Source organism: Herpailurus yagouaroundi, unplaced genomic scaffold (assembly GCF_014898765.1).
Source record: "Herpailurus yagouaroundi ecotype Mexico unplaced genomic scaffold, PumYag 77, whole genome shotgun sequence".
NCBI lineage: Eukaryota > Metazoa > Chordata > Mammalia > Carnivora > Felidae > Herpailurus > Herpailurus yagouaroundi.
Genome location: NW_024412388.1, coordinates 23,488,388 through 23,506,959, shown reverse-complemented (window position 1 = coordinate 23,506,959; position 18,572 = coordinate 23,488,388). Strand labels below are relative to the sequence as shown.

Genomic DNA, 18,572 nt, shown 5'->3' with positions numbered 1-18,572 from the left:
TAGGAAATCTGTAATTCTAATATATTTACCTTAATTAGTAGAAGTAGTAGCAGTGTTTAATGATAGATAATAAAGAAGTGGATGGGGGCGCCTGGGTGGCTCAGTCGGTTAAGCATCTGACTTCAGCTCAGGTTCTGTGAATTTGAGCCCCACGTCAGGCTCTGTGCTGACAGCTCAGAGCCTGGAGCCTGCTTCGGATTCTGTGTCTCCCTCTCTTTCTGCCCCCTTCCCCACTCACGCTCTCTCTCTCTCTCTCAAAAATAAATAAACATTAAAAAAATAAAAAAACATGAAGTGGACGTTCTGTCTAATCCTGGCTGTGGTGACTTCATTTTCCTCATTGTGTATCATAGAAGACAGTATCAAAATAGTGTAGTAATTTGTTGCTGGAACAGCTGTTGAACCCAGGTGTGCTTTTGTGTGACTTTGACGAGAACAGAGAAGGTAGTAAAGGGTAGAGACTTAAATTTGAATTCCACTCTATCTGCTATATGTCTTTGCACAAATTACTTCACTAAACCTTGGTTTCCTTGTGTATAAAGTGGAATAATATCTATTTTTGTAGTACAGTGTCTTGAAACTCAGCAAATGCTGGTGTTTAGTGTTGTCACTGACAGTGAAAAAGAATGGAAACCTTCATGAGTAAGATCACGTAGTAGGGTTTGCAGCCACTTAGGCCGAGAGAGTGGGTTTTTTTGTCAATGCCACCCATCCCCTCCCCGCCAAGAAGGATGCTGATTTATTTAAATTTTATTTGAGGACCGTAATCAGTTTTTGCTTTTCTTACAAAGTGGGTGCTTTTGTAAGAGTACCTGCATTTTCAAATTATGATTGTTAAAACATACAAAGTATTTATGATTGTTAAAACATACAAAGTATTTATAGGATAGGGTCTGGCACAAAGTAAGGCTTAGTAAGTATCAGTTATTGTTTATGATATTGATACGTAGTGGTACAAGAGCTGCTGTAGAACAGACTTAGTAGTTAATTCTCATGTTCCCTTTCCATATTTTATCGCTCAAGTTTCTCCTGCCTTTTTTTTTTAGGGTCTTAATTTTTTAACTAATCTCTACGCCCAACATGGGGCTCAAACAGACCAGCCCCGAGATCCAGAGTCTCATGCTCTGCCATCTGAGCCAGCCAGGCACTGCTCAAGTTTCTCTGGCTTTTGCTTGGCTTTTTCTCACTGGTGTCTCCTTCCTGTAATGGTTCTTGGCACCAGCTCCCCTGCTTATATTGTTCTGGATCTGTGCTAGTGAAACAGAGCTAACGTGATCTAGGCTTGCCTGTGCAGAAAATCCTCCAGGAGAACAAAGGTAGTTGTGGAGGAGAAAAGCTCCTCTGACAACTTAGATTCAGTGGTTGAGGAAGCACCTATTCTAGTAAAGGCAATTTTAGTCTCAAGGGGTAGAAATATGTTTTAACTAGCAAAAATTCAGGGCTTTAATGAAAGAATGCCAGGGATTCTCTCTGACCACCCCTGAGTAGAAATGTAAACGTGGGCCCCCTTGGCACTAGGTGGCTTTCTGTTTCCAGCACATTTCTTTCTCTACGTTGCTTGTCTTCTGCTTATTCACCAGCTGATACTTGAATCCAAAATGATAGCCCCAACTGCCAGATCTTCAGGAACCTTCATTTTATCTCTCCATACCCGTCAGGCTCACATGGTAAGAGAAGAACCTGATTAGGTCAGTTTATCATTTCTTACCAGGTACCAGGGATTTGGCCATTTAGGGGAATACTTTTGCAGTAGGTGCTTGTGGCCAGAGATGATAGGAGTCATGAACTTGTCCTTTCTAAGCAGGTGTCTTGAAACATGTCCATTACAGAGAATATTCAGAAAGTATTGATTTGTTGAATTTTATTTTTCTAAGCGCACTATATAGCTCTGAGTTACTCTTTTTTAAAATACTATATTAGGGTGCCTGGGTGGCTCAGTTGGTTAAGCATCCGACTCTTGATTTTGGCTGAAGTCATGATCTTACGGTTCAAGAGACTGAGCCCCCCATTGAGCTCTGTGTTGATAGTGTGGAGCCTGCTTGGGATTCTCTCTCTCCCTCTCTCCCTCTGCCCCCCATCCCCCCCCTCCCCCCCGGCTCGTGCTGTGTCTGTCTCTCTCAAAATAAATAAACGTTAAAAAAAAATAAAGACTTCCAGTGTGATTTAATAAATACCAAGTTGGGGCGCCTGGGTGGCTCAGTCGGTTGAGCGTCCGACTTCGGCTCAGGTCACGATCTCGCGGTCCGTGAGTTCGAGCCCCGCGTTGGGCTCTGGCCTGATGGCTCAGAGCCTGGAGCCTGCTTCTGATTCTGTGTCTCCCTCTCTCTCTGCCCCTGCCCCGTTCATGCTCTGTCTCTCTCTGTCTCAAAAATAAATAAAACGTTAAAAAAAAAATTAAAAAAAAAATACCAAGTCAGTGATATCTTTGTGTCCGAGTTTGGTTCTTCTGTACAAGCCATGGAGAGCTGGTCAAGCTGGCTCAAGTAGAGGGACATTCTTTGTAAAGACACACTGGGCAGTTAAGAGGAATGCTAGCAGAGTAGGGCCAAGAACCTGACCACAGCGCTGTCAAAACTTGTTTCTTTCTTAGGGCTTTTATTCCAGACTGTGTGGCCTCCCGTGATTATTTGCTTCATTCCATTCTTTGAGGTATAATGTTCAATAACACCTGCTTGAAAAATGGATTAATTGTAATTGATTAAATATTTGGATCACGAACTGTTTACATTTGGATGTCTTTGTGCCTGAGTTTGTTCTTTTTTCCCCCCTTTGACTACAATGTTGGTTGGCAATGTTGGTTGGCAAACATCTGAATAGTGAGGTAGGAGGAGAATCAGGAGACCATAGTGGCATGGGAAGTTCAGGAATGAAGGAATTTTATAAAGTGGTTTTACTGAGTGTTTTAAGAAATGAGAACTGAAAGAACATGAGGTTGAGCCAGCGATGGTGTTGTTTTTTTGTTTTTTTGTTTCCCTTTTGGAAGTTTCCGAATGGATGAGGATGGAGAGTGAGTGTTGAAGTTTCTTTGAATTGATGATTTAGCTGGGAATTGAGACAGAGAGATGGGTGTACTTTGAGATGCTAAGTTTTAGAAAGTAATTTAGATGTTTGCATGATCTAGGTACTTTTAATACGTTGATTATGGAAATGCTGAACTGGAGAGACACCCACCCCACCCTCCCAACAAGGAATGGCCAAAATCTTAACCCTGGGGGTGGGGGGGGGGCGGTGGGGAAAGAAGGGATGAATGGGTGAAGGAGACATTTCAGGTACTTGAAACAGAATAACCTGTGAGGTGGGTACAGTTGAATAAGTGCCTCCTAAGTATTGGCCATTTTGTCTCCTTTAACTATTACAACAAACTTGTAAAAGAGTTGGTGTTACCTCAGTTTTACAGATGAGGCAGTAGTGACATGTGTATCATTCATTGATGATTGTGATAAGTGTATGGACCGTTGGGTATGGTAAGTAGGGTTTCTCAAGGGGTGATGGAAAGGGCAGGCACCCTTTCCATGTGATTATCTTAAAGAGAATTTGATTATGTTAAAAGATTTGTAAAGTGGTACTTTTGCTTACTTTTTAATTTTCCAAGTGTGATCTGTAATTCTGGGTCTATTTGTTTTTATTTTATAACTTCCGTGTGGTAAAACGTGCAACTTAGTTTGCCAAATTAGGCAACAGGATCTAGTTAGGACAGGATCCCTGCTAGAAGGAGAGATAGCTGTTGAGTTTACGGAAGAAAGTTCTGGGAACTGGGAAATGGAAGGGAAACTCAGAAGCATAGGACCTGTGTATGGATGGTATTTGTGGTGGGATGAAGAGAGGAACATAGACGTAGGTCAGGCACTAAAGTGCTTCTCTTGCTCGCGTCTTCAGTAAAGGGACTGGCAGATGCCTTCATGGGGAGGGGCAGTGGTAGAGCAAGTCCTGGATGGTTATGAGAAAGTTCCGTGTTACTGGCAAGTAGCCCAGAGACGGAAAACAGGAAATGGATTTGTGAAACCAAAGCAGATAGGTAAGAGCAGTTAGTGAAAGGAAGGACGTCTTCTAGACGTTTAGCAAAAATGGAGAAGAAATTAGTAAGTCGTGCTAGAAATTAACACTCACCCGGCACTCAAACCTAGAGAAAGCAGTAGAGCACCAGGACTGGACAAGACTGTTCTGTCCTGATGGGAGGATTTACTCTGATTATAATTTGCAGCCAGCTCTTCTCTTTTATGATAGAAGGAGCTTCTTTGTTACCTGCCTAAAATATTTCTTCATTCTTTGATTTCTCTTGATTCCCGAGCATCTTCTTCTGATCATTAGTTCTGTTTCCCAGGAAGAATTTGTGTGGAGAGTCTGCCTGGTGTCCATGACCATACCAGGTATAGCTTCTACTATAAACAGTACGTTCCTGACTAGTTAAAAACGTTTTTTTGTGAGAATGATTTGATTTGTCTGGTCTAGTCACCTGTGGGCAAATGGTTTATAATGGAGTTTCTGGACTAGCATGGCCAACTTTGGAAAGTGAGGCTCCTTCTCACCAGTGTGAGGAGAACGACCAACAAGAACTAGGAGGGTAGTGCGCAGAGGTAGGAGGAAGAGTGGTTCATCCTCTGGGTGGGGGGGGGGGGGGAGGGGAACAGAGGGAGACACCCGGAAAGAGGGAGGGCTGGAGGAGGTGAAGAGGGAACTGAAGAGAGGGAGAGAGAAGACCTGAGAGAGCTAGCAAATAAGAACAGAGAGAGAGGGAAAGAGGGAAAAGGGGGGGGGAGGGGAGAGAGAGAAAGAGAGAGAGAGAGAGAATGAATGAATGAGTGAGTGAGGGATGGATGGGAAGATAGATCATATAGAAGGGAATGGAAATGGCTCCAAGGGCAGGGTGGGCTGGCTTTGAAGGTGCGGGGGAGGAGACAGTGGAAAGCAAAGGCAAACACGCCAAGGAGGCACACCCCTCAAAGCCCAGGCAGAAACAGAAGGCACTGTTATCTGAGGGGGCGAAACTTCCTGTGGCTGCCTTGGAGGCAGCGTGGTCACATAGGAAGGACGTTGCATTTTGAGTTGGAAGCCCCGGATTCAAATCCCGGCAGTGCCATTTAAGGGCTCTGCCCTCTTAACAACAGTTGGGAAGGGCATTTCTCAGAGGTTCGGTGTTCTCATCTTTTAAATGGAAACAATCGCTGTGACGTTGTTGTGACGATGACATAAATATGTGTACTGCATGTTCTGTACCTTGCCTTACTACTCTCTTTATATTTCCCTCCTTGGCAAATATAAATAGGATTTCCAACATTCTTGGTTAAAACTATTTGTAGATTGGATTTTCAAGAAATGCCTAGCTCTAGTTAAATGTATGATTGGATTCCACAGAAAGAGCTAGATATAGAGCTTTATGCATTTGATTTACATGCTTTGTAAATGTTCACTCTGGCCTGAAGGTTCAAAATGATTTCATCTGACATTTGTAGTTTTCCAGTTAGCATCTTGTCCTCATTCTCTCCTCCCCCCACGGCCCGGCCTTTATCTTTACTACCTATAGCTTAGAAGCTTACTCAGTGTGTTTACCTAAATAACGGAAACACTTTGTAATGTGTTCACAGCTTGTTTCCAGGCCCTTTGAAAGTATTTTAACCACAGTCAAAAGCTTGGTCTCTATCTGTGTCTCTTTGTTCTCATTGGGCTGAATTTTAGCTTCATTTTGAATTTTACAAATTTCCATTTTTAGCAGGCATCCCAAAGCTGCTTTGTCTTAGTGACACGTTGTCATTTTGTAGCGTATATCAGCTCTGGGTTTTGAAGGTATGTGACTCCGAACAGCGGTGTAGCTATATTTTTATGTGGTGTCGGTTCAGTCAAGTTAAGATTGCTGGGTGATAAACAGGCAGCCCTGTTAATAAAATCCTTGGGTTGGTTCTCCTAGCTGTATTCTGGCCCGTGTTCTCCATACTCTTCCCTCTGCCTGTCTGATCTCAGCCTGACCTTTGTGTGTACCCACTGCTGGCGATTGTACACCTACATGGGGAGGTAGTGATGGTCAGATGAGGGGTTTGTGAGAGTCCTGCTTCAGGCCCTCTGCTGTCTTTCTCCAGCGGTCGAAGAGCCTTCCTTGTGAATAAACAAGGGACGGTCCTCTCGCCTCAGGCAGCAGAGATGGCTTGCTGCTCATAACTGAGAGGACCTACAGGATATTAGACAACACAAGGTTTTTTGGGTTACTGTTTCGAATAAACGATCGCACACTTCTTCCTTGATCTTAACCTTATCTTGTAGAAATGACCTTAGATAGGAGTTCATTGAAGCCTGAAAAGATTGTTCCGATGTGGGCAGTAGTTTAATGATAGGTGAGGTTTGAAGGGATTCTTGTGATGAGTGCTGGTTTTTCCTCCTGGAGTTGAGATCCCAAGAGCCCCTCTGCGGAGATCTTCCAACATGGAGAAATGTTCGGACACCCCACTACACAGTTTGCAGTGCCTTTCCCTGAGGTTTATCGAAGAAGTAACTGGGTTGGGTCAAATGAGTCCCCTTGTTTCTACTTGCTTGTCACAGTTGGGGGCAAGCACTGTGGCTTTTGAGTCCAGAGCCATGTTCAGGTCACATAATCATAGGTCACTGCCCTTCAGCATGTTGTTCTTATACATTTAAAATATATGAAAAATAGCTAACATAATGCTCATTTGATGGAATATGCTTTTTCTGGATTATGTATTTTTCATGTTGTGGAAAAAAAAGGAATGGGAGGGGAGAAAACAGGGGTCATTGGCTCTGAACCCTGCTGATTGAAGGTAAGTGAATGTTTAATTTCAGTCACTTGCTTCTTGTTATGTCTTTGTCAGTATCTGAAGGTAAACCGTTGTGTTTAATGTGAGCGTCCAATCCAAGATGCTAACTCGAAACTTTTTCCTTCTCTATTTTGAACGATAGGTGCGTTCTATGGATGAACTGAATCATGATTTTCAAGCACTTGCTCTGGAGGGAAGAGCGATGGGAGAGGTAAGTAAACTGGTGTGTCAGAAAAGTGGGCCTGTTTTTAAGGGAAGTTTGGAGCTGTCTTTCATCAAATGTGTCCGAATCTAGTCTCCAGAAGTATGTGCTTGCTTTTCCTTGTTGCCATCCTCATGATAGGAATGGGATATTGCCGAATTTTGCCAAAATGATTTCATTATAAGAAGAACGTTAGCCTTAGCCTAATGTCTTAAAAATAAAACAAAGCAACCAAAACATGAGCACAAATTATTGATGGTTATATTAGCCAGTCAGTTGTAAGTCGAGGCTTTAAAGTTTCACAAGATAATTTTATATGCATCACATATCCTTACTTTTGCCTCATTTTCCACTTGCTAGGTTCTTTTTGCAGCGGAAGGGGGTCTTAGACTGGCTGCTGATCAGAACATGTTGATAACCTGTTTTTAGAGTAGGTTGAGGAGGTTGTTTTGAGCTCCATTGTGGAGAGGAAGTTGTTAGATTTCTGGTGAAATGATTCCAGAGGGTAGAGGTGTCAGTCAGAATATATAGAATTCAGGAACAGGAAGTTTGGTTTGTTTATAATGTTTAAAATTTGCAAAAACAAATTCCTGTCATCTGCACATTGATAGGGAGGGTTGCCGTAATTCTAGAAGAAATGGGAGTATAAAGCACAGCTGACTTCTGGCCATTCTTGTGGTTGACAGTTAGAATGTATTGGTGATAAGGTAGAACATATAGTTTGGATTAAGAGCCAAAGGTGTAACAGGTTCTCAAGCTGGGGGCATTTGCTTGTGGTTCTCTTGTTCTGGAGCTTAACCTTAGGTTTTTTCTTTCTGTTTTATTTTTTGCATATCTAATATTTAAAAGCTCCCACATCTGGTTTAATGTTTTAAAGGAGGGAGAATAGCTGTATTCTGGATTCTCTTTTATATCATTCACTAAACACACTTGTTCTTTGATTTAGCAAATATCCTTTGATCCAGGCACTATGCTGGGTTCTGAGGGTTCAGGATTAAGGTAATTCTTCTCCTGATGTATAGCAAATATTCATTGACTGCCGTTGTGGTTAGGCATTAGTTAAACTCTTCTGGTGTTTTGGTTCTGAGGGTCTTGCTTCCTGTGTTTTGAGATTTCGTTTCCAACTTTTCCTTGTCATCCTGTGATCAGAGTTCCAGTGTCCTATCATCTTGGGTTCATGGGTTTTGGGCCTGTTCATGGGTTTTTCTCCTAGAGCTTTAAGAGAAGTTAGATAGGTGGCATTATGTCTCCCGTGCCTGCCTAATATTAAAACAGTGCACATTAATAAATCCTCTATGGTTAATGGGGAAGAGATTTTTCTCAGCTTTTGGAGCAAAATTTGAACAGAAAGTTAAACAGATGAATCAGATATTAAGTGTAGATGGGAAAACCGTGTTTCTCTTGTTCCCCACTCCTGTGATTTTAGCCTGGTCCACTCTACCAGACATCAGTGCCAGTTCTTAAAATTAATTATTCAAAATAAAGTAATGCCTTTTGCTGTTGTGTACACTATATAATCTCTAAAGGCTTAAAGTCTGTTTAATTGAAGAAATAGTGAACAGAATCGAATAGAAAGTGAATTTTATTTAAATGACAAAACTACACACACACACACACACAAATGCACACACTTTTTTATTTTGAGAGAGAGAGAGAGAGGAGAGAGAGAGACAATTTCAAGCAGGCTCCACACTGTCAGTGCAGAACCTGATGTGGGGCTTGTACTCATGAACCCCATGAGTTCATGACCTGAGCCACAATCAAGAGTCAGACGCTCAACTGGCAGCCACTCAGACACCCTGACAAAAATATTTTTTGAATAGTTTTTTCCTTCCAAAAATACCTTTCCCCCTACCCAAGGCTTCCAAACCTCACCTTTCTTATTTGTGTTAGGAAATAGTATTTTTTTGGTATCTGTATACTCACATCTAGTTGTGGGCATATGTAGATAACCAAAATGTACTCCAGCAGTTCTGGGCTGTCACTCTTCTTCTTTCCTCATTACGTATTCAGAGAGTAATAATAACTACCATTTGCTGACAATGTATTACACAGGTGCTAAGGAGTTTGTCTCATCAGTAACTCTATCAGGACGGATCTCTTATCCAGATAAAGAAAGAGGCTGAGAGAGATGAATTAATTTGCCCAGGGCCACATATCTAGTAAGTGATGAAACTGGGATTCTGACCTGGCTTCCTCTTCAAAGCATGTTCCCTTAGAGTAAATGAAAATCTCATTTTAGTAAGCTGTATAAAAAATTGATATTTTGGGGGAGGATTAAAAAAATGCTTAATATATGTTCCTCCCAAAATACAGATACTGAGGTAGTTTTTTAAAAGTAGACTCTGCCCTCAACGTGGAGCTCAAACTCATGACCCCAAGATCAAGAGTTGTAAGCTCTACCAGCCAGGTGCCCCTGGTTTTTGAAAGCATAACCCACTGGCTAGGCACGGTGTGGACAGACTAAGTATAGAGAATGAGGTTTCTGTACCCAAGGAGCTCTTTAGCTACTTGAGGAAGCAGAGAGTACACTTGACAACAGGAAGAAGGCCCAGTGTTGCCTATATATGTTTCGGGTTTAGAGAGAAGGGAGTGGTCGGTATCGCTTGGACAGTTTGTGATTACTGTAATGGAAGAGTGTAAGACTTGGGAATTGTTTTCTGGTTTATTTAGTTGGGGTCTGGATAGGTGCAAGATGGGAGAATGTTTTCTGCAGTGTTACAAGGGAAGTTGGCAAAAGAGAAACGAAGAATTAATAAGCTTTTATTATAAAATAAAGCTACAGCTTCTAATTAGTTTAACCTCATTAAATTTCCTTCCCTTTAAGCAATGAAAGAGAGGGGCTGTGTATAAATGTAGTCTTTACCCCTATATACGCTAAAATTTCAAGTAAATTGCTTTGATTTTTCAGCCAGGCACAGTGTATTTTTGTTTCACTTATTTTGTGTGTATTTGTGTGTGTGTGTGTGTGCGCACGCGCTTGCACTTGTGTGAGTCCTCATTACAGTAAACGATAGATACCTCGTTTTGGTAAACGAAAATGAGTCCTAGTTCCTTCTGTTAAGAACGTTATGAATCGTTAGAATTGAAAGAGAATTGGTTCCGTTAAGAGTAATTGAGCTCTAGTAAAGTTAATGCTTCTTGGCTCTTGTTAACATTTTTTCCGTCAAAGCCAACGCTAGGCTCTGCAAAATGTAGAGCATTTCTTAGAACTCTTGCTAAGAAGTGGCTACTTGAACCATCACCTCAGACCTTGTTGGCTGTCCGAGGTACCGTTGTTCTTAGCTGAAGGATCACAATACAAGTGCTTTACCTACCTCTTATTCTAGAAAATCAGCATAAAAAGGATGATAGTAAAATAAATGTCTTAGGGTTAGGCCACAAATTATTTTCAAATATGTCATCTACTCTCCTTGCCGGTCATTTCCATTCAACTTAAAGGTATAGTCCTGAAAAGTTGAAAGGCGCATATTGGAGCAGCTTCTTAAATTTACACATGAGAAGATTAGGCGGTTAGTTGAGTACTCAGGAGTAGATCTTTGTAGTACTGAGGAAAGGCTCACTAACCTTGGGTAACTGGGCTTGGTTTCTACATTGGTTTGGTTTCTGATTTTGTATAATTTACTTGCTTCACCTGTAAGAGGACAGCAGTGTTCCTACTTTTTGTGTCTTAAAAAAGGATGGATTTGCCAAGGGGAGAGCTGTTGATAGAAAAGGCACCTTGTTTTTTTTGCATAATTGGTTTTCTAAAAACTGAGGACTTTGTTTAAGATTCCTTACTGTTTTATGTGCAGAAAACTTAATCATTTTCAGGGACGTTGAGATAGTAGTGATTATTTCTGGAATAAATGGGATGTATTTAGATACGTGGCCCTTCATCTTTGTTTTAGAAAGCTGAAGCATAGACAAGTTTGTAAACCTGAGGAAGCAGATCTGGGAGGTGCTCGTGTGTGTGGAGCCCTAATGAGAATCCTGTCATGTTCCTTGGAAGTAGAATAAGGTGAGATAGGGTTAAAATACAGCTGTAGATTCTTTTTTTTTTTTTTTCAATGTTTATTTTTGAGAGACAGAGAGTGACAGAGTGTGAGTAGGGAAGGGGCAGAGCCAGAGGGAGACACAGAATTCAAAGCAGGCTCCAGGCTCTGAGCTGTCAGCACAGAGCCCGACGCAGGCCTCGAACCCATGAACCGTGAGATCATGACCTGGGCCGAAGTCGGACGCCCAACCGACTGAGCCACCCAGGCGCCCCAATCTTTTTTTTTTTTTCTTAAAAATGTTTTTAAATGTTTATTTTATTTATTTTTTTTTTAATTTTTTTTTCAACGTTTATTTATTTTTGGGACAGAGAGAGACAGAGCATGAACGGGCGAGGGGCAGAGAGAGAGGGAGACACAGAATCGGAAACAGGCTCCAGGCTCTGAGCCATCAGCCCAGAGCCCGATGCGGGGCTCGAACTCCCGGACTGCGAGATCGTGACCTGGCTGAAGTCGGACGCTTAACCTACTGCGCCACCCAGGCGCCCCTAAATGTTTATTTTTGAAGGAGAGCGAGAGAGAGAGCGAGAGCTAGCGAGCACACAAGCTGGGGAGGGGCAGAGAGAGGGAGACAGGATCCAAAGCAGGTCTGCACTGTTAGCACAGAGCCCGATATGGGACTTGAGCTCATGAGCCGTGAGATCATGACCTGATCCGAAGTCGCTTAAGTGACTGAGCCACCCAGGCACCCCTAAAATATAGCTGCAGATTCTTATTGGACATTATGTAGGAATTCTATCTGTAAGTGTAAAATAGCAAAATGGCTAGTAAAGGGAGGAATTTGGTAGTGATTTGGAGAGCTAAAGAACAGTTCACCCAAAGAAAGGTGTAACTTGGTGGGATAGAGCACACTCTAGACCAGAACCCTGAAGCCACAGTCCAGCCTTGGCTCAGACGTTCATCTTCTTTGGACTTTGGCTTTTTTTTTCATCTGTAAGACAAAGATGTTGGACTGGTTTCCCAGGACCCTTTCAAGTCTAAGATTTTGGAGTTTGCCCTTATTTCTATATCTTTAAAAAGATAGAAAAGAGGGATAGTTCTCCTTTTTCTAGGATATGCCAGATGGCATCTAAAAGATGTCTTTTTAGAGTGACTTCCCCCTTGTGATGTAGAGGTTCTGTAACTTTTCATTGGGTTTTCTAAGTGACTCATCCACCAGTCTGCAGTTGTCTAAGGCGTTGACGTATCTGTTCCTAAGGGCTCATGGGTGGCAATTCTGAAATCAAGGCAAGTGGAAGCCTGATGTGGATACCAAGTCTGTTAAATTCTTTTCTACATCTTTCCATCATGGCAAACAGAATGGCTCATAGAACTGGAGGCTTTTTTTTGAGTAGCTAAAAGTACTTTTAGGATTCACAGCCCAAGAATGGCTACCTAACACTGGCAGTTTCTTGCAATTTGAGTCCCATAAGAGTAACTCGGTTGACTCCAAAATTGACAGAATTTAGACAGGAGATATATTGTGTGCCAGCAAAATCATGCACCCTTTCTTGCAGAAGGAAGATGAATTAATAAAGTCTTTGGTGTATTAATATAAAAACATCTGACCAAATAATGCAGTGAATCCCTTTTCCCCCAAAATATAGCTTTTGAGTACAGACAGGAATGGTAAAACTGCCTAGTTCCTTTAGCCTTGTCTTAATACCATTTGGTTGTTGGGCATTTTTGGCATCTTGCTATTAGAATGTTTCCTTAAGAGAAAACATACATAGTTAGCCAGACCAAGTGACCTGGAGGTATGAGATCTTAGTTCATGACTTTCCTGTATTAGGTTAGTGACTATGGGTTAGAGATGAAGTAAGCGACCTCTTTAAGGTATTGTTTGGGGAAGTTCCTGAGATCTCGTAATAGTTTTGGGACTGGGCATTTTGAAGAAAGGTAGAAAAAGGGGTCTTCTGTATTGAGGAGGGCACCTGTTGGGATGAGCACTGGGTGTTGTATGGAAACCAATTTGACAATAAATTTTATATTAAAAAAAAGAAAAAGAGGGGTCTTCTAACCTTGAGAATGTGGGTGCATCTGACATTTGGAACCTGGTTCTCAATTCTGTCCCACCACTTTGAGACCTGTTGGGAACCTCACTCGTTCCAATATCTGCCTTCTCTCCTGTATTGGGAAGAATAGATAGACCTACCACTGTATATCCTTTGCAGCAGGATGGAGCTTATCCACATACTGCTTAGTCTGTGTTTGTTAAATTTCTCCCCCTTTATCCTCCATTGGTTGAAATGTTTTCATTCTTTTCACCCACATCACTGTGCTTTATTTGAGGGCAGGCAAACTAAATCGCTACAGTAATGCGTTAACACTTTTCAAGATACTTTGGCATTGATTTCATTGCTTATGTGAATCTCTGAATAGATTTTTGGGAGATATTAATACCGTTTTTTTTTTTTACATGAGGAAAATGAGTCCTAAGGCCAAGTGATTCCAGCTAAGGTGATGAGTATTAAGATGTGGATTTGAATGCCAAATAAGTTCTATTTCAGTAGGCTCAGGAATAGTAATAATAGCTGCAGCACATTACCGTATATAATTTTCCGGGTACTATGCCAACTACTTTGTGTACGTTACAGTCTTCACAGTGGTCCTACAATATTGTGATGCCCTTTTATAGACCAGGCAAAAAGGGACTTGAGAGGTTAACATGATTATGAACCAGCTATTTGAATACACATCTCTGTCAATCCAGATCTTATTGGGTTTTTCTCCTGTTCGTTTCTTCATGTCCAGAGTCTGTTATTTAACTTCACTTATCAGCTCCCCTTTATAAAACTTTTCTTGCTCTTACCAACCAGAATCTATGGAGAGGAATTCAAGTAGCAAGTTATTTGTATCATTCTTATGGCTCTGATTTATTTCATATGTAGTGATTTGTGTAAATGTTTTCTGTTTCCCCGCACATAAGTTTGTTCAGGGCAGGGGCTTCAGCTTAATAACATACTTTGTAAATAGCATCTGCCCATATGCTGTGTTGAATGAATCTTACAAAATAAATATTTTTTTCCTAAGCATGGCTTCCTCTTTATTTTCTCCTTTATCCAGAAGTTGATGCTGTCCTCCCGCACGGGACCTTAGTTCAATTCCCTAAATATTTATTGCCTGTATTCTTTATTCAGATTACTTTTCTATCCTAAGGGATGTGGGGTTGTGAAGGGGGGAGGATGAGGAACTGCCAGAACTGAAAAAGCCTCTGTTCATTCATCCTTCTCTGCATATTTTTACATTTTCAAACTATTTGATTATTTTGCAAAGAGTAGTACATAAGATGAATAGTAAATCAGCAACGCTATTATCATCCAAGTTGAATCCGATATAAGGGGTTTATTATAAAGGGTCTTTTGTTTAATATAGTTGTAACTCGATCAATGGGACACTTTCTCTGGGTTATCTGCGGGGGCGTGGAAATACCCTCATTACATATACACAACCAGACATAATTGTATTTAGAAAACAGGAATTACTTTTGTTATATTTCTTGTTCGAGTGTGTATTAAACAATATTGTGTGTAATTCTCTCTTCTTTACTGTTACTTTACTGACGAGGAACCAGAATTAACCAGAGTTAATCCATTGTTTCTTGATTAATTAATGCATTCTGTGATTCTCATTATAGCAAAGCATGTAGAGGAAAGAATTTATTTTCCGTATTGGTCTTCCTGGTATACATAATAGCCATATCTATGAAATTTTCATCTCCTGGAGTGCATGAAAAAGGGAACTTGTCCATATCTGGCACACTGAGATCTTTGTCTTGTCAATTTAATAATTAAAAATGCCCTGAGGCTGACTGGGCATGTGGGTGGGTTTAAGTATTTGCTCCCATCTTGAGGCAAAAGACTCTTTCTCTTCTCTTAGTTGATCTGTTTCCTGCTTTGGGGATATGAGGTGGGTAGGTCATGAAGCAAACTAGATATTTTCATGGTTTTATTCATGAACTTAACAGGTTTCCTATGTGATCTGGAGGCTTATCTTTTGCACATTGGGCTCTTGGGTATTACTGCAGGAAATCACCTAGATAATTATTAAGTCTAGACCTAGTGTAACATGTATATGATTATGTTATAGGACAAACCATGTAGCTTATACATGTGCAAAAACAAATGACCTTGTTTGACCTAGATAATATAATCCTGTTTCCTTACATGCCGTTCCTTTATCCTGCAGAAAAGCCTAGTTCACCTTGGACATTTCTTCATTTTCTGAACACAGTTTACTGTCAGTCTATCAAGTTTTATGAAGATAGCAGGGAAAAGAAGTTTCATTTGGTTCTGTTCCAATAATTTGAAGGGGGAAGGTGTAAAGAACTTTACTTTCAATGGATTTGGGAGGTGGGGAGGGTGCAGTGGAGAAAGGATTAGTGTGGAGCTTGCCCCAGGGTAATTTATCACAAAAGCACATGGAGATTGATGTGCTAACAGTATCTCTGAATTTTTTTATGAAAGTATTCTTTCATTTCACGAATGAAGTTAACAGTGATTGTGCTCTTTGTGTGGTAAGGAACCGCTGTGCTCCTTTGAAGAGTGCACACTGTGGAGTTTGGCAGCCATCAGCTGAAGAACTGAATGCACTTCTGACTAACTCGTGGTTGTCCTAAAATTTAAGAGCTACCAAATTCTTCTGTCTGCTTGATTCGTCTTTTTGTTCGTACTGTTCCCTAGGAAGCAACCAACCATGGATCTTCAGGACAACCTGAAAACTTTACCCATTGGACTTGTGAACTTAAACTTGGAACACCGTATTGGTACACACTTGGGTTCTGTTGCACGACTCTACAGAATAGACTTCTCCTTAAAAGAATTTCAGTGATAGACTGGCTTATGTATACTTAGTGACTTCATTCTTGCTTGTCATAATGGGCTATGAATCCTCACTTTTGAAATTACATAGGTTTTTTTGTTTGTTGGTTGTTATTATTATTTTTTTAATGCTTTGAAAGCCGAGAGAAGCATCTGCATGGCACTTTGTATCTTCCTTGCCCAATTTCCACAGGTCCCCTCTCTTACCCTTTCGTGCCTAATTATTGCCTCCTGACGTCCATTTAACTTCCCCTTCCCCTTCCCCCATTTTATGGAGGAATGTCAGATTAATTTTCTGAACTTAATTTTTATGACGTTCCTTCCTGTTACTGCCTGTTGGCTTAGGGTGTCACTGGTCGCTGGACTAGTTGGGCTGGTTGGCCTAGTCCTTACTGCTTCCCTCTGTCGCTGGCCAGATGCCTTTCTTCTTGGTGGGCACCTGCCCGTGTGCTTTCCTTTCTGTCTTTGCTCTTGTTCGAGAGTCCTTCCCACTGTCTTCTCGCTCTCCCGTACGGGAGTCCTGACCAGTCCTGTCACAGGTTAGTGCTCCTTTCTTCATCTGTAGGAGGTTGTGAAGTTCAACAGTCTGAAGTACACCGTAAGTGTGCTTATCTTAAAATGAAGGCCTGGTAGCTGTATCACTTTGATTCCTGATAGGTTTTTCTTCTTTAGGGTGAAGAGTGTCTTTCATTACTTCTGTTTCCAGTAGTGGCTTCTACAGGCTGTGCATTTCAGGGCCTAGTCAAGTAATACTTTACTTTTTGACATCAGTACTTCAGATGCTGAAAGCTTTGAAATTTTTCAGTAGCCAGAAGAGCAGTAGCGGTTTTCCAGATGTGGGAGAGGGCAAATTTTCTCTCATTGGCCAGGCCTCAGTGGCTTGTGTCATTTCTCTAGGGGCAGAAGAGTTTCTAAAGGACATTCAGCGTAACTATTGACATTACTTATGAAAAGTGCTTAATAGCTGGAAAATATTTTTCAAAAAACCTGTTGATTTTACATACTGCAGGAGTATAATTATGGAAAAAATTCCTCTTTTTTAAAAGGAGTACATTAGATTTCAACCAAAAGAGATACTTACTTAAGAGACCGTTCATGTGGAAATCAGTTTTCAGTGGTAAGCATCTCAACGCATAGATGGACAGTTTTGGGCAGTAATTACTAGGTGCCAGGTTTCGAATCTGCCTGGTAGAGAGATGTGAAAAAATTATAGCAGATGTTGATGCTTAGTTTTTTTGTGATCTGAATGAAATGAAGCAGTCAGAAACGTTTTAGCACTGAAAAGTGATCTTTACGTGTAAGTATTGAACAAGAGGTTAAAGAGAATGGAGGACACTTCCTTAATTAGTAGCTAGACCAACAGGAGGCGTGAATTGAGAAGGTCCTACTCCTTAAACTGGAAGGGAAAATGAAGAGGAAAACACCACCTTCGTTATACTTATTGTCTATTGAAAAGATGGGGCGCCTGGGTGGCGCAGTCGGTGAAGCGTCCGACTTCAGCCAGGTCACGATCTTGCGGTCCGTGGGTTCGAGCCCCGCGTCAGGCGCTGGGCTGACGGCTCGGAGCCTGGAGCCTGTTTCCGATTCTGTGTCTCCCTCTCTCTCTGCCCCTCCCCCGTTCATGCTCTGTCTCTCTCTGTCCCAAAAATAAAAAAATAATAAATAAATAAATAAATAAATAAATAAATAAAAAAGAAAAGAGTAACTGGCTGTGATAACACCATTGAACTCGTTCGACATTCCTTATTTAGGGTACAGGTTTCAAAGTGGATTAGATGTTATGTGCTTGCTTAAAAATACTTGAAACATACAGTGTGGACACTCCTTAAAGTTGCCACTAACTTTTGTTACTGTGAGATTATGTTGAAGTGAAGTGTGTATGCTTAAAAGAAAATGCCTTGTTTGTAGTGAATTCCATACCCCTGTAATCTCAATTTCTATTTGTTAGAAAATCAGTTCTAAAGCATCATAAACGTTGATTTTGTAGTAAGTCATTCATAATGTCACCACCCCAGCAAGCACCGATTTCAGTTTTTATTTTTCTTTCCAAGTCTTGATCCAGAAGGGAAGGGTGCGCCAGGAGAAGGGGTCTTTACCTGTGCAGTTTTGTCTTTTACTTTTAATTTTGTAAACATTACCTAGAGTCTTTATGGCTGTTTTGGGTGAGCTTCCATTGTGGTAGCACAGCTACCTTGCTCCTGATTGTTTTGGTCTTGTACTTTGAATGTAGAGGTGTTTTTTTTGTTTTTTGTTTTCCTTTTCTTTTGAATTCCAGTCTTTTGTTGTTGTTGAGATATATTCTCAGGAATGAACATGACTCTTGATGTATATATATTTTCTTTACCCTTTCCGAAAGAATGATCCTAACAGTGAATGAATGGATATACCCTTAAAAAAAAAAAAAAAAAGTAAAGTATATTGACATGTAATTTTATATTTAAACTGTTTCTTGTTAAAGCTTTTTAAATGACTTCTGAGTGTAGTTCATAGTATTTACTATGAAAGCACTTGATGTACTGTCTTCCTTGATATGGCTACAACCCTGTATGGTCCGAAGGGCATGGGTAAGGTAGGGCATTAAGATTTTGAGAAGGGCTTTCTGAAAATTATATGATGTTCACACATCAGAACTCTGCCTAGAACCTGTGACTGTCAGTGGTTACCAATTATACTTCTTTATTTTAGTCAGTTCTGAGCGGTCCTTTCTCTGAGTTGATGTCGAATTCTTTTAACGCCATGAGAATGTAATGGGAATATGTACTAAGAGATTAAAAAA

The 18,572-nt window shown here is 40.9% G+C and overlaps 1 protein-coding gene across 20 annotated transcripts in view; it reads left to right on the top strand.

The window, feature by feature from the left end:
* The window catches only part of PUM1 (pumilio RNA binding family member 1), a 135,375-nt gene that overhangs the window by 34,551 nt on the left and 82,252 nt on the right, over positions 1-18,572 (top strand). For 19 of the 20 annotated variants that reach the window (XM_040467295.1, XM_040467287.1, XM_040467309.1 and 16 more), the window contains one exon: positions 6,904-6,972. In XM_040467295.1, the coding sequence (XP_040323229.1) occupies positions 6,904-6,972 (69 nt within the window). Of the gene's footprint in view, positions 1-2,920; positions 2,932-6,903; positions 6,973-18,572 lie in introns of those variants that run through there. The other variant, XM_040467338.1, reaches the window with a different exon arrangement.